The sequence below is a fragment of the Pituophis catenifer genome, unplaced genomic scaffold, assembly GCF_029215685.1.
Source record: "Pituophis catenifer annectens isolate HBS135680 unplaced genomic scaffold, rPitCat1.0.hap2 SCAF_1, whole genome shotgun sequence".
NCBI lineage: Eukaryota > Metazoa > Chordata > Lepidosauria > Squamata > Colubridae > Pituophis > Pituophis catenifer.
Window position 1 is genome coordinate 306,611,031 of NW_027256881.1, and position 17,189 is coordinate 306,628,219.

At 39.1% G+C, this 17,189-nt stretch overlaps 1 protein-coding gene across 1 annotated transcript in view; it reads right to left on the reverse strand.

Moving 5' to 3' along the window:
* The window catches only part of CCDC88C (coiled-coil domain containing 88C), a 93,059-nt gene that overhangs the window by 58,401 nt on the left and 17,469 nt on the right, over positions 1-17,189 (reverse strand). Inside the window, exon 3 of the mRNA XM_070941313.1 lies at positions 13,180-13,288. Within this exon, the coding sequence (XP_070797414.1) occupies positions 13,180-13,288 (109 nt within the window). The remainder of the gene's footprint in view (positions 1-13,179; positions 13,289-17,189) is intronic.

Here is a 17,189-nt window from a genome sequence, read left to right on the forward strand (position 1 = left end):
GCACTTGTGCTGTTATGCATGAAGTACATAGCCAGCCCAATCAACTATAAAAATATGAAGTTATTTCTAGGGTCAAGGATTTCTGAATTTTTTTCCATGAAGGGCAAAGGAAGGGGAAGACAGGGCAGTTGGGGAAGTGATTCTTTGCTCAAACAGGAACAAGTTGACACCCACATAAACAGGATTTAGGATTTAAAACAAGGATTTAGACTGTTTATTCAGTGGAGATACACACTGAATATACACATATGTTTTCATACTTCAACTTTTGCCTTGCTTTTGAAAGATACAATGCAGGTAAAAAGTTGTTACAGTTGTTACCATGTCTTTTCAAAGATTATTATAAAATAGGAAGAGAACTATGTTCTGTTCAATGATGTTTTATAAACATATAAACCAGATAGATCCTTTATCAATGGTGAGTGTTTTCTGTCACTCTGTATTATGTACCATATACTGTATTTTTCGGAGTATAAGACATACCTGAGTATAAGATGCAGCTTAGTTTTTGGGGAGAAAAATAGAGAAAAAAATCTGCCTACCAGGTAATTCATCTGGCTAGCGTCCTTAGTCTAGTCAGCACATTATTTTGTGCTGACCAGACTAAGTCTTCAGCACATTATTTTGCTGGCTTTTTATCCCCTGCTTGGGGATAAAAAACAGCTTCTAAAGCACAACTAAGAGGAAGCAGCTATGAGAAAAGCAGGCAAAGCACGGGGAGATCGCTTCACTTGGCTAGCACCTAGTAAGGGCTGAAAAAAAGCTTCTAAAGAACAGCTGAGAGTCGGAACAAAACATGGAGATCACTTCACTTGCTAGGGCCTTGTTAAAGCACAGCGGAGAGTCGAGTTGAGGGAGCAGGCAAAGCTGGGAAGATCACTTCACTCATTAGCGCCTCGTTAGGGCTGAAAAAAAGCTTCTGAAAAAGCTACATTCGGAGTATAAGACGCACCCAAATTTTCAGCCTCTTTTAGGAGGGAAAAAAGTGCATCTTATACTCTGAAAAATATGGTAACTTCAGGCAATTTGCTTTGCTCTTTTAAACTGGCACCTTTGAACTTAACATGCACAGTAGTAAGAAAGAATGCAATTTAGAATGTGTGTATTCATTCATTAAATCATGAATAGGTAGGTATTGGTCACCTTCAGCTTCAAAAGCTTATTGGGTGACTATGAATCACTTTCCCTTTGCCCAACTTACATCATGTGGCTGTTCCTATAGGGAAAAATAGGAAAAAGGAGAGGAATGTATGCTGCCCTGCTATCTTTGTACAAAAGTGAAATATAAATGTAACAAATATGTTAAATAACCATGTTGTACTATTGTTTCTTTTACATTTTACTGTCCTTACAATCTACAGTGATTAGCTTGAAATGCTAAATACAGGACAAAAAAGAAGCACATTAAGATCTCTGATCAGTGAAAAATAAATACTAAAACCCCTGCCACATGCCTGCTGATTGTCAACACCTCAGTTCTTCAGTCTTCACATATCTTCAGTAGAAAACTACCTCTCTTTACAACTATAAATTTCAAGTAACTTTTATTAGGAATAAGATGAACACTGATGATCAATGACAATGATTCATATATAATTGTGAACATAGTGTCAAGGAAAATAACCAAAGACAAGTAGAAGAGGCAGTCCTTAATTTATGACTGCAACCAGGACCAGATTTCCTGTCATTATGGTTATAAGTCAAGGCACCCACATGACTAGACTCTCCAAATACATAGCAACTCCATGTTTGCTTTTTGTCACTATGTTCCAGTGATGTTTTCTCAGAATGGCAATGGTGATGGTGGATGATGGCTGGCTGGGGAATTCTGAGAGTTGAAGTCCACAAGTCTTAAAGTTGCAAATGTTGAACACCCCTGCTTTAAACTGATAAATTCCTGGTTGAAGAACATCAATGCCTAAAAAATAGCACACACTCAGACAGTATTCAAAACAACCCAGGAAATCAATCTGTTAAAAAAAAAATCCCCATCTAACATTTCCACAATCAGAGAACTGCCCAACTCAAAATCTCCAGTCACCTCGAATAGAAAATCTTTTGTCTTTGTATCCTATCAGCTTTGCCTTCTGTTTCTAAAAGGCAGGAAAATATGCATGAACCTTTTAGATAAAGCCTTAGCAGCAAATCATGATTCTTTTAGGTTAAAGCCCTGAAATCCACAGTGTTTTTTAGTTATTCAAAAGAAATAAATTATCTGCTATTAAACTCATTGTATATGTTAAAACTGTACCCATCCTGTAATTCTTAAACAGTCTATCTTAATCTTGAAATAGAACAAGAAGTCTCTAGAAGGAAGCGGTGGAACTGTATTTCTCTTGTGTCAGCAGCTACATAACTCTCATATTTATATCATCTTTCCTATACCATTTATATTATGATCATTTCCCCATTATTCCCTTCTCATACTTTGTTAGGGTTAACTTATCTGTGATGAAAAAATCATGGTAACCATATGATAGTGTCAAAGAGTTTCGGTATCTCTTTGCTCTTATCTAATGGTTGCTTAGCCGGACATGAAGCTCCTGTATTTGGGAGGAAAACTCAAAATTTGGAGCCACATCATTAGGCATATACACCTTTGGGGGCACAATAAAAATGCATGTCCTATTTCCATCTCCAAATCTTCTTCAGGAATACAACTTTCAAGAAATGCAATAAATTACTTTATATTATGAAATATTAAATCAGTTGAATTACTTTTTCCAATTTATCACTGTCCAGAAGGATTGGATTACATAGCTCTAATCAATTGTAATTGTCATAGTTGATTAGAAAAAGAGAAAATACAAAGGGTGGGGTTTTTTTTGAATGAATTAAAAAAAACCTGTTTTTGAATTGAATGAATAGGGCTACTCAAGGGAACCCTAGCAGTGTGAATGGAAATAAAAATAAAAGCAATTAAACAATTTTGGACATCACCAACTCTGTTAATCCTGACATGAAACTGAAGACTGGGAATGTTGGAAATAACATTTCAAGATTAGCATGAGCTAATGATGTCAAATAATAGAACTGAAATGAGTATTATAAATACTAGGTCCCAAGAAAAACATTAACACAGGAAGTAGTATATGCTGTGAGAATGCTGCAAATAATAAGGCTGCAAGTGTAGATGGTGTAACCATATTTAACCTATTTATGAGGCCTGTGATCCGGGAAATTGAATTTGGGTCTGTCACTGGGACCAGAGATTTACTCTTTTGAGCTTTCGGACTTACGCTGGTGTCCATCTTCAGGGAATTTCTCTACTCAAATATGTGCTTTGGACTGTTCTCTGAGTCATGTTTATGTGGTGTCTTCCTTACTGTGATCTGTGTTTGATGATTGGTAGAATATCATCACTGCAAAAATTACAGAGGCATTACTTTGTTTCTGGAAAAATATTAAACAGAATTCTAATTTGAAAGATACAAGAGATACAACAAAATGTTGTGGCCCCGCCCTCTGAGCCTGTCCCATCGGAGGAAGAAAGCTCCGAGCATGAGGCAGAGGAGTCAGCCAGGCCTCCCTCTCCAGGCCCCTCCCCTCTGGCATTGTCTCAAGTGCCGGCCGAGGGAGAGGAGACAGCTGGTTCGGATCAGAGTGATGAAGAAACATCATTCCTGAACGCACTTAGGAGGCATGCTAGGGATTAGAACTGAGTCACTGGACCACACCCCAGAGACTATATAATAGAGGGTGGTGGTCAAGGATCCTTGTGACGAACAAAGCAAACCTTGGATAGTCACTAAAGCCTCGTCCGGAACTGCTGAGAGAAAGATTTAAAGTGTCGGACATTTGGACTCTTGAGTATTTATCTTTCTGTTTTACTTTGAAAATAAAGTCACTTGGCAGACGGTGTGTCTATCGCTGCCAAGTGGGTGATAAGACCTGGGTGCGTTCCAAAGTGTTTCCTTAACCCTCGACTGGCTGTGTTGGTGTGTGTGTGGGTACGGGGACAGATCACAAAATTAATGCACCAAGCTGGTTGCTGGGCAGAAAAAAATGAATTGGTTACAAGTTAAACAGCAAAAAACAGAATAGCAAAATATTTAGTAAAGACAGTAGAATGGTTCAGCAAAGATATAGAAATGGAGAAATTTTAAGGCCTGCAAATGTTGGCAGAAAGGTAGTAAATAATAGTGTATTGCAAAGAATGAATATAAAAAGCAGCTGTACATAGGAACGTATAATAGTATAATAGCATGCTTCTGTCCAATTTGTTACATGGAAGTGCAAGTTATTTATATCAAGAAAAAGAGTTATTTATCCATTCCAATTTAACCTACCTACATCAACCAAGCCAGTATATACCTCTAACAAAGTGAACTGCATCTCACGAAAGCTTATGACTTTTAATAAAATTTGCTAGTCAGAAATGATGCTATAAGATTTCTCCTGATATTTGGTTATCATAGATTCACATGGCTCTCCTCCCAGAATTTTGAATATATGAAACAAGGGTGTCAAACTTGATTTCATTGAGGGCTGCATCTGTTGTGGCCTATCGGTGGCCTGTGCAGCTAGTAGCTGATTCCGACAGCGAGAAGGCTGGTGTGGTGCTGTGCCAGCAGCCTGTGCAGCTGGCACTCGAGTCAGACAATGAGGAGGCTAGAAAAGATGTGGTGTCAGAGGCGGGGATTCAGCCAGGGCCTTCAGAACCTCCAGAAGCTCCCTTAAGTGAAGAGGACGAAGAGGAGGAGCCTCTTCTCAATTCATGGGCATGCAGAGCTGCCAAAAGGCAGGAGTGGTTCCTCAGAAAGAGGTCTCCTTGAGAGTAAGGCTTGGGGCTAATTGGCCACTCCCTTAGCCTATTTAAGGAAGGACAACAACTGAGGCAATTTATAGGGAACAACTTCGTTCACTCTCCTTCGCGTCCTGATCTTAGTTCTCTTATCAGGTTCCTGCAAATTGCTTCTAGGCTTTCTGCCAACCATAGTAAGATTACGATTATTTATTCTTTGGATTCTTGTAGGCTGTTAAGAAAATTAATTAACAGTCTTTATTTGAAAAAGACTGATTTAATTTAATAAATTAAGGTTTGTACAGACTTTGTGTGTGCTGCATTCTTTGGGGTCCGTAGCTGGGGCAGAACAGCATCAGGATTGTGTTTGACCTTGGGAAGCTGGGGTGGGTGTGGCCGGGGTGGGTGTGGCCAGCTTGATGTCACTCATGTTGGGGGCACCTGTGGTGGCCTGAGCGCTCTGTCAGCAAAAACGGCCCCCTGAGCTCTGTTTTCAGCTGGGACGGCCTCCTGCAACCCTCTGCCAGTGAAAACGCAACTTGGGAGGGCCGCATGCAGCCCTCTTGAACTCCATTTTCAGTGGCAGAGGCACCGCAGGCAAGTCCTTTGCTGTTTCCAAGGCGGCCCTATGGGCCAGATCTAAGCACCCCATGGGCCTTGAGTTTGACACCTCTGGTATATAACATAGCCTTTTAAAAGTACTTTTTGATCTTTTCTTTTCCTATATCATGATCTCCAATGCCAGGGACTATATTTCAAAAGACACAAACCATAAAAGGAATAAAATTATGTTTTGCTTATTCCAATGCCAGACACTATTTCCTTGGGAACACATTATAAAGAGTCTATATTTGAAGTATAATTTTTTTTAAAAAAAAAAATTGCATCAAGTTGAATTTCCAGGCCAAACTAACATCTAATTATGGTCCAACAGCCAGCATAATGTAGTAACACAGAGAGGAGTATTTTCGGCTTAACCCAAAACAATGTTAATCTTAACTGTTAGAATGATTGTTGTGAAATGTTTAAAATGTTAACATTTCATGAACTTGGAATGTGCAAAATGTGTTATCTCTCCCTAAGCAAACAGATTCCTAAAAAGAGATTCACCTGGTTTCACTTTCTAATCATAGCTGCTTGTAGTTCCCAGGGGAATAGAGCCTTTGATATTTTACTACAATGCAGCTGTTCCAAATAAGCTAAGAATTAACCCCAAACTGACCTTTCCCCCTTCTAATCAAATGAGTGTCAAAGTAATCACAATACTGTAGGTCTCTTGTTAAATACAGATTAAAAACTGCATCTCATCTCAAGCGCAATCTTTCCCGTAATCCTGTACAGTATTTATTTTATGTATACTGTAGACGTGTCTAAATGGTTTACTTTTATCTTGTAGTTCAATGCAATTAACTTGTGTTAACTCATGTTTATCAAATTTGACAGACAGGAACAACACCACAGCAAGGGAGTTTTAGTTGGCAGAATACATTCCTTATTAAACCGGATTAAAGGACTATTGAATTTAACCTATCTCAATCATGTCTTGGGTTCAATAAACCCTGGTTATCATACCAAATTTCAGGGCACCTATCTAACATTCAAGATGGACTTTGATTCAAAATACTGTGTTTTTAATCTGTTTTTCAGTGATTGCAAATCAGGCAACAGATGGGGTACATGGTGCCAACCAGAGGTGGCCCAGGTCATTTTGTTGATTGAGGCTAAAACTAAAGCCCCATACTTCTAGCCCCATACACACCATACTTCTAACACAGCTGAGAACTGACAGCTAGTTTAGGGCAGGGATGGGCAAATGTGGCCCTTTTACAACCTGTGGACTTCAACTCTCAGAATTCCTGAGACAGCTATTTAAAACATTAAATATGGGTATTCTATCACATTGGACTTGTTAACATATGAGGAAAACTAAAAACTGTTCTTTTATGAAGGGTTAAAATATAAAGAGGCTGTTACAAATTACTACTTTTTAATTTCATCTACTACAAAACAACCCAAGTTAGAAAGGTCTCATTTTCTTTGTCCAACTAAGCAATAGATCAGACACAGGAAAAACACTTACCACTCAAATACATTGAGGGTGAAAACTTCCCTTGAGGAAGTAACATACCCTACTTCTATTGTTGCTTAGGAACCTCCAAAACTATTTCTATTGTTCAATTTAAATCAAGCACATTTTCACATAGTAACCTGTTCACCTCCAGCAAGTTAAAAAAAATTGCATTTTTTAAAAATTTCTGAGTTTGCTTTTAAAAACAAGACTAAAGATCCCAGAAAAAGCTAAAGAATATTTGCTTAAGAAAGCAGCAATTGTTGCTGTAAAACAACTGTTTTACATGTAGAGCAAAATGTTATTAAATTTTTCAAGAAAAAAACTGGATGCAGAATTTGAAGAATGTGCCGTATTTAAAAAATGGGTTTTTTTAAAAAAATTTTTTGCTTCGGATAATGCCTGATTTGTACTCCTGAGAAAACAAAAAGCCATTTCAGAGAGAAAGACACCAGCTTGACAAAGCAGTAATATAATTAAACATTTGGAGACAGATAGGGAATGTAAAGAAAAAAAAAAACATGCCCAATCTTGCTAATGGCCTCCAGCTCTTACAAAGTAAAGAGTTTTCTATTCAGTTTACAACTAGATTTATGAGATTGTAAAAATTAAAGCAGCAGCTTGGAACTGGCAAGATGCTGGAACTCAGCTGACCTTGAGATAAAAGTCAGCATTTCTGTATTGGTCAGAAATAGTGCGGGGGAATCTCCATGATACAATTATTTTGATAGCAATCATGAGTGCAAAATAATCATCTTGACTGCAGGATTGCTGTTCCTTAACAAATTTGGTCCACATTACCATCGTTCCCATTGTTCAACTTTGCTTTTCTGCATAACTCAGGGAATACAAAGCATTCATAATCCAGAGATAAATTAAATCACTGCATTCTTATTTCTGTTTTCTCAATTACTCTACGGACGAAAGAAGAAAACACATGTGATTTTTTCAGAGGAGCAGAATTCTGTGGCCAGAATTAATTTACACTCATTTTAGAGTCCAGTCAACTAGGAGTCTCCAAAACATATATCAGCTGACCAACATCTGCTGCATTATGGGAACATTTATAATAAATGCAAACTACAGATGAAGTATAGGCTGGTTCCCAGACATTGTACAATAGAAGTTCTCCATATGATTAAAATTTATCTACTATTCACCTTTTCACATGGGGGGACACACTCAGGACTTGATTTTTATCTCTGGTCAGTGGCAGAGTGATCTGGAAAGAGGGGATTCAGCATCGAGTCCTTGTCATGGTCTGATCACTCCCTCCTTCGCATGGACTTTCGAACTGCTACACCTCGCTGCAGGGAGATGGAACTGACTAAGTGGTTCCGTCCCAGGTGCCTGATGGACCCGGATAGGTTCCTGATGGAGTTTGGGCCATTCCCTGAGACTCTGGCTCACGGCGCGACTGAAGAGCTGGTGGCAGCCTGGGATAGGGCGGCCGCCAGAGCTTTGGATCGTGTTGTGCCTTTGCAGCCTCTGACCCGGTGCTGATCTCAACTGGCTCTCTGGTTCTCTGAGGAGCTGAGAGAGATGAAGCGCCGGAAAAGACACCTGGAGAGTGATTGGAGGGCCATTCGCTCCGAATCTGACCGAACACTGGTGAGGTCTCATATTAAGATCTACCTAGTGAGGATAAAAGCGGCAAAATTTAACCATTTTTCCACTCTTATCGGGTCTGCAGAGAACCACCCAGCAGCCCTGTTTAGGGTGACCCACTCTGTCCTTCATCTGGGAGCGAGAGAAGACCCCTTGCAGGGCAGGGCTGAGGATTTTGTGCAATTCCTGCATGACAAAGTCACTCAGATTCAGGAAGGTCTGGACTCTGATTGGGTAGATCCGGATGGAGTGATGGAGGGGAATCTTGAGAATGTTATCTGGGAGGGGTTTGACCCTGTGACTCCCAAGAACATGGACAGGATTCTGGGGAGGCTTAGCGCTGCCACGTTTATTGGATCCGTGTCCCTCCTGGTTGGTGCTGGCCTCCCGGGAGGTTATGCGAGGCTGGCTCCAGGGGATTATTAATGCTTCTTTGAGTGAGGGTTACTTCTCCCCCTCTTTGAAAGAGGCGGTGGTGAGGCCTCTCCTCAAGAAGCTTTCCCTGGACCCAGCTGTATTAACGAATTATCACCCAGTCTCCAACCTTCACTTCGTGGTGAAGGTTGTTGAGAGTGTGGTGGCGCGACAACTGCCCCAGTACCTGGATGAAGCCGATTATCTAGACCCGTTCCAGTCGGGCTTCAGGCCAGGGCGCAGCATGGAAACGGCATTGGTCGCATTGGTTGATGATCTCTGGAGGGCTCGGGACAGGGGTTGCTCCTCTGTCCTGGTCCTATTAAATCTCTCAGCGGCTTTTGATACCATCGACCATTGTATCATGCTGCGACGATTGGAGGGGTTGGGAGTGGGGGACACTGTGTTGTGGTGGTTCTCCTCCTTCCTCTCTGACCGTGTGCAGTTTGTGTTGGCAGGGGGGCAGAGGTCGACCCCAAAGTGCCTTGTATGTGGGGTGCCGCAAGGGTCAGTCCTCTTGCCCCTTCTGTTCAACATTTATGTGAAGCTGCTGGGCGAGATCATCCGTGGTTTCAGGGGGGAGATTCCATCAGTATGCTGACGACACTCAGCTGTACATCTCCACCCCTGACCACCCCAATGATGCCCTTGACATGATGTCCCGGTGCCTGGAGGCCATGCGGATCTGGATGGGGAGAAACAGGCTCAAACTCAACCCCTCCAAGACTGAGTGGCTGTGGCTCCCGGCATCCCAGTATAGTCAGCTGGTGCCATCGCTGCCTATTGGGGGTGAGACCCTGGCCCCCTCAGAGAGGGCTCGCAACTTGGGTGTTCTCCTGGATGCACGACTGTCTTTGGAAGATCACATGACGGCCGTGGCCAGGGGAGCTTTCTATCAGGTTCGCCTGATGCACCAGTTGAGTCCCTTTCTGGACCGGGATGCCCTGCGCATGGTCACTCATGCCCTCGTCACATCCTGTCTGGACTACTGCAACGCTCTCTACATGGGGCTCCCCTTGAAGAGCACTCGGAGGCTCCAGCTGGTCCAGAATGCAGCCGTGTGGGTGGTTATGGGTGCGACTCGGCGCACCCACGTAACACCCCTCCTGCGCGAGCTGCACTGGCTCCCATTGGTCTTCCGAGTGTGATTCAAGGTATTGGTTACCACCTTTAAAGCACTCCATGGCTTAGGACCGGGGTACATATGAGACCGCCTTCTGCCATCAACAACCTCCCACCGGCCAATACTCTCCCACAGAGAGGGGCTCCTCAGGGTGCCGTCAGCCAAACAATGCCGACTGGTGACACCCAGGGGGAGAGCCTTCTCTGTGGGGGCACCAGCCCTTTGGAATGAGCTGCCCCTAGAGCTTCGTCTTAGCCCCGACCTGCGTATTTTTCGCTGCGCCCTTAAGACCCTTCTGTTTCAGCAAGCCGGACTGGCCTAATATAAATTTTAAATGGGCGTATGTGTGTTTTAATTTGTGGGCCAAATTTTATATATTTGATTTTAATTGGTTTTAAATTTTATAAATTTATGTGTTTTAGTATGGCTGTACACCGCCCTGAGTCCCCTGGGAGAAGGGCGGTATAGAAATCTAATAAACTTTCAAACTTTCAAACTATTGCCATGGATATTTAGAAATTAACTCTTCAACCTGTCACCTACTATATATATATATTGTTATTATTTATTACCAGCTCTGATCAACTGCTTTAAAAGTTTGTTTTAAAAGCATTCTTACAATTATATTTTCAAGCACTATATTCAACTTATATACTTTTAATTATGATTTTTTTTTTACTAATGAAGAAATCAGTAGAAATTTTACAGGGCAAGAAAATACGAATTTTAATACAACTGAGTTTAGCATTCATTGCCTTTCTTGATTACCATTCTTCTGCAGAATATAAATTGACTCTGAGGAACACACAGAGTTTTAACAAAGGGTAAAGTCACCGAAAGAAAGGAATAACAAGATGAAACATCAGCAGGCAATTCCATAAAACGCTAACCAGACATACTAACATTTTCTTCATGGACAAAGAAGACTACAACTGCATTTTTTATTGTTTGCACAGAATATGATATTCAAAAGTGTAAAAAATTTACTTTGCCAAAATGTACTAGGAATTCAGAATATGGTAGCTTCCCCATATTCCCCATACATCCCCCAATATGTGAATTTAACAAAAAAAGCAGAGATATCTTTGAATCATGTTTAACTCTGAATAAAGTCTGAATACATCCATGGAGATTTCTAGACAATACGAAAATAGCTTGTTACTGCCTTCTTTGTGATTTTTTTCAACTTTTACTCCTATCTTACAGTTTCCCATCCAAACACAAGCCAGTCAGACCTTACTTAGAATCCAGAATTAGAGAACGTCCGTCAGATTTAAAATTAAGCATGTGCATATTAATTATCAGTAAAATAGCATAAAACTAATGTGGAATATTTTTGGATAGTAGAATCCATTTTTATTTTGTTAGTAATTCAGCTTAAATGAAATCAGAAAAATAAAATCAATTGGATTTGAACAATATTATGCTTCAAATTTTGATTCCAATCTTCTCTTATATTCAATGACAGCTTTAGGGCCATCATCCATCTCTATCAATGTACAGAAAAGTTGTAATGGAACAAGTGGATGATCTTGAGGGATGACAGGAAGAAATGCTTGCTACAAAACAATTAGATGTGAGACGGATGAGTCCCCATTGGCTTAACGGTCATAGAAAGAAACTGAGACCTGCCCTAATGGATCAAGCAATTAAAAGAGATGATGGAATGTTTGTGCTTTCAGTCTTGCAAGATTCTGTTAATGTAGCTTTACAATAAAGTTTTAATTAACTCATCTAGGTTGTCTGGTTAATGCTGTCTGGTTTATCTGCAAGGGCTGACAAGATTACAGGAAGTCTTTTTATAGGCTATAATTTTGAATAGAGAGAATATTCTTGAAAGTTAAAATCATACCACCTTTTAGTACTCATATTCTGATCATTCTGGTAACAGATTTATCAAGACTTTATACAGGAATACATTTTATAAGTTGAAACAAAGTAAAAATTACAAATTAGCTCATTATAGTTTACTAAATTATATTTCAGATAATACAGAAATCAGGATTTCCTCACCAATTTAAGCTTGAGTGTTAGCGCTGATGAAATAACGGTAGATTGTATTATAGCAATTAATCACCTGATCAATCTGAAACTAAATATACACTGCTGGATAATTTGAGTGGTATGAGCTTAAGACTGTTCAACCATAAAATAATGTTCAAGTTCTAGATGTGCTCATCCAGGTGAATATAAATGTTAGATATGGACCAGTGATTTGCTCTTGCTAATAATAACATATAATTATGATACTTTATTTAACTTTAAACTGCCAATGCCACCTCCATACAGAGGAATTTAGTTATGCAGGTTCTATTTTAGATTTTACCTTAGGGTTTTTCATTAAAAAAAATTAATAGTTATCAATTTTATATAATTTCACATGACTTTTACCAAAAAAAGGCTGACATTACTTATACTATAAAAGTTTGGACCAGCTGAGCTACACACACGTTATACAATCTAAAAACATACAGGAAACCTTCAATTCACATTTTAATCTGCTACTGATATGTGCTTTCCATGTAATCATTTCAGTCTAAATCAAGTTACATAATGACTTAACTAAGAAGTCAAAAGAAATAATTACTCTATGGCTCAACAATGGATGCTCTGATAGACTATTCTTGGACTTTAGTAAGCTAAAGTATCAATGTTCTAGATAGGCTTTACATGAAAAACAGACTTTGAAAAGATTTTACTGCAGCAAATTCACATCCCAAAGTTGCTTTTCAAAATGCAACTGGACTTTCTTGGGGGGGGGGGGTTTCCCCTCCCTTGAAAATGTTTAGCTTTTTATCCAAGAAGTTTCTTTAGTTCCTTTTTTTTCCAAGGAAAAATCTCCAAGAATGTCCAGTAATACAGATTACAGTGAATTTGCTGCATCTCTATAGAGATTCTCAATCATCCAGGTCATGGATGTCCCAAAGGTAATTTTCTTGGATGATTGAGAATCTCCATAGACATGCAGCAGATTCACTGTAATCTGTATTATTGTCTAAAACTAGTCAATGGACATTATCTACCTCAAATCATTCTGGTGATAGAAGCAAATGTCTGCACTTTTATAGGGCTCAGTATTTTTCTTAACACGTTTCAAGGATCAGAACATTAATTGAAAATTTCAACAAACACAGCTTCCTCCAGTCTTTTCTTTTCACAAAATGTTTTATAGTGTTTTTCTGGCAGATGGTATTACAGATAAATACATGTACATATGTATACCTGGTAATAGGTTTTGATGTTCCTGACCAAAATAGTGAGGTTTTGAATCCGTAGGTTTACATCATTGTTGACATGCTCATTGAAGCGTTGGTTGGTTGGCTGTGCATCTCTATAAGAAAAAGATTAGTATTTAGAAGAGTTACACCAATTTGAAAATTAAAGAGTTTAAATAAAATATTATTAAAACATTTGCCGACTTAAACTTCTTTACAGTAACCTGATGCTCAAAACTTCTAGGAAGGTTAACAGAATGGAGTGATAGAATTCTTATTAAGGAGATAAGGCTCATGGATCTTATCCACTTCCTCCAACTAGTACACATATGCAATTGGAGAACTTGGACATCCAACCTTAATTATGCTACAATATAACTCCTGTGCTGTCCAAGAGTTCTCAGAGTTGTAGTCTGATATTTCTGAAAGATATCAATGTTGTAGCAGGCACTGAATGGTGATACTTCAGAAATGTTAGTGTAATGTAGTCTAGTCTTTTTCTCAGTGCGGTAGATTCACTGTGTACATAGTATGTGTACTACTTCCCAAACTAATTCACAGTTCTGGCATTCCCTGGTGATCTCCCATCCAAATATTAAAACAGGCCCAACTTTTCATGGTTTCTGAAGTCACAAGGCTGACACAATCTTCTTCCCTGTGTACTTATTTCACTACATATACTGAGTTTTCATTGATGGGGTATCATTTTAAAACTCAATTTTCCATCTCCGCACTATAAATCATACAAGTTGTATAATTAATTATATACCCTGTATGTATTTTGGCTCATGTATCATTCACATTAGGCTGCAGCTTTCATCTAGACCAGTTATTTCTCAACCTTTGGGGAGTTTGAGACGTATGGACTTCAAGGTCACACAGCTGGATTTTGCCAGGATTCGGTAACATTGTCTAGATAGTGAATTAATGATAGTGAATAGTATCAATATAGTCTGCAGATGAAAGAATGTGATTTTTAAAAATAATCAAACTAGCAATCACTTAGTAGGCAATAGTGGTGCTTATTGTCCACTTTTAGAAATGACTGAAGAGCTAGTTCACACCAGTCTGAACATAACTTCTTAGATCAGTGTTTCTCAACCTTGGCCACTTTAAGATGGGTGGACTTCAACTCCCAGAATCTTAAAGTGGCCACGGTTGCAAAATACTGTCCTATATCATCCCACTATATTAACATATAGATCAGGTAAAGTGACATCTTCATTATATCTAATTCTATTTACAATGCACAAAACCTAATCACAATAGTAGTTAAGTAATAAAGCTTAAGAGCAATTTGTATAATAATGACAGACATTCACTTTGAATAGGGCTTGTTTTAACTTAAACCACCTTTTCTAACATATTTGGACGTTTCATTCAATAGTTAGAATGCTAGACTTTGACTGTGAAGATCCAAGTTGAAATCCTCAAACAGCTACAAGATGCACTTAATGACTGTAATCTCTTTCATTCCAAACTGTTCCATTATTGTAATAAGAGAGAAGATGGGGTATAAATGCAAGAAAAAAAATACTTAATCACAGACTTTCTTGTTATAAGCCACTCACCAAGTCTATTGACTAAAGTATATGAGATTCAAGTTACTATTTAGTTGCTAATATATTAAAATATATATTATTTTATATTATGCCCCAAAATAAGACATACCCTGATAATAAGCCCAATAGTGCTTTTGAGTGCATGGCAATAAGGCCAAACATTTATTTCAGGGTTCAAAAAAATATAAGAGAGTGTCTTACTTTCGGGAAAACACAGTAATAATATAAAAAATATTCACAAACCTTACAAAAGTTCAGCCTTGGACAAATATAAGCAAACTAAGCACAAATAATTCAGAGACAATTTCCATGATGATGGGGAAAGAAATGCTGTTGCAACCACAGTGGCTACATCAATGGTGAGGCTGGAGACCTGCCCAGAGCTGGCAGCAATAGGACTTTTTCCTGCCCTGCCTCAGGCCACTGTCTTAACAGGAGGCATTAAGTATGCAGACAAGTGAGGAAGGCAGCCATTCACTAACAAAAGAAAAGCTGTAATTAAGAGACGTTTAATGCAATTCATCCGCATGACAGAAATCAAAGGAAAAATAATAATTTAAAGAATTGTAGGAAGTGATGGCAAAAGCAGGTGCCTCAGGCTTTCAAAAGATGTCTGGAAAAGATTACTACTTAAAACTTTGGAATCTAGATTGTTAAAGCAGCTTCTCTGCAAAAGATACAACTTGGCTGCGAAGCAGCAAAATTGACTGTCAACCAAAATTTGTAACTCCTCTTTTCTCTCAGAGACCTCAGCTTTATTACATCCTAGCCAAAAGGACTGCCATATCTGACAGTGAAATGGAAGAACAGAGGTGTTATGGGCAATGTAAGATATGGAACAAGGAGTAGTTTATACACCTGCTGTTTCTCTTATCATCCGCCATGCCAAAACAATCAACCTTTGAAAAAGGGAGAAAGACTTCCTTCATACTGTTATATCAACTAGGAAAGCATTAGATACAGAAGGAAAAGTAGCCTTCTGGGCAACCTGACAGCTAAGGCGATATTATCTCTTTTCTATTGCCAGGCAATGGAAAAAGTGGCTTGATTCCATCCCAAATGCTGGTGTTTGCTTCTGTGCTCCGAGAAGCAAGGGTCTGCCACTCATTAATATCAGCATTCCTAAACATTTGGCTCATGGAGTATTTTGTACTGCTTGGCATTATATGAGCTCGAGCTGGGGCCTGCCCATACCAGCACTCCTCCTCCTCCTCCCTCTAGCTTTAGGGTGAGAAGTATGGCTCCATACCCAGGTGGGACAGATTAAAGCTGTAGGAAGGAGCTGCACCATGCAATCAGAGAAAGGTTAAGACTTTTATTGACACTTTTGCTTTGATGGCCCCTTCTCTCCATAAAAATAACAATATATTAAAATGTGTATTTCATATGATTTTATTTAAAACATTTGCATAGCTACCCAAGTTAAATCAAACTCTGGCTAGCTTACCATCAAGAATATAACTCAAAATAAAAGCCAAAAATCAATAACAAAAAAAAAGCAAAACAAACATTCTGGCAATATAGCCATATTGAACATGAACATTCTCTCCTACTCTAACCCTATCCCCGTGATGGTGAACCTATGGCACACATGCCAGAGGTGGCACGCAGAGTCCTCTCCAGGGCCGGATTTTCCTATAGGCTAACTAGGCTTCAGCCTAGGGCCTCAAGATCAAGAATTTGATTAAGATTAGAGATGAGGATGAAGGGTAATATTAGTTTTTTACAAAAATAGATGAGGAATAAATATGGTAAAAAGAAAATATAGAAATTGTAAATTTAATTGAAATGACTAAACTGTTTAAATTTGTGAACCGGCCAAATACTCTGTTCAAAGAAAATACATTGTATGTTTGTATGTGTGTTTCTAATTATTATTTATTCATATTTGTTCTCTTTTATTCTTTAAAGTTTAACAATTCATTCTTTATCTTAATATCTTTATATTTGTTTGGGGTTGGCTTTCTTCCCTTTCATCTTTTTTATTGTACAGCAATCTTTCTCCTCAAATCTACCACCTCTCTCTTTTCTTTCCTTCTTACTTTCTCTTCCTCCCCTTCTTCTCCTCCTCCCTACTTCCTCTTCCTTTCTCCTTCTCCTCCTCTCTTCCTCCCTCTCTTACCCTCACTCCTACTCTAATTTCCCTTCCCTTCCTTCATCCCTCTCTATTGCTGTATCCTTTTATGCATATGGACTACTCAGAGGGCTGAAAAAGTTATTTCTGACTGGTCCTCGTACTTTTGACCAGTCCTCGAACTTACGACCGTCCTCACATTTTACGTTTTTGCCCTATCTTGTCACCATGGTGAAGAGAAGCAGTTGTGAAATGAGTGACACGGTTGTTAAGAATGCTACAATGGGCATAAATGATGACTAGTCATAAGTGCGAGGACCTGTCAGAAATCACTTTTTTCAGCCCTCTGGGTAGTCCTTTTGTGCATTTGGACTACTCAGA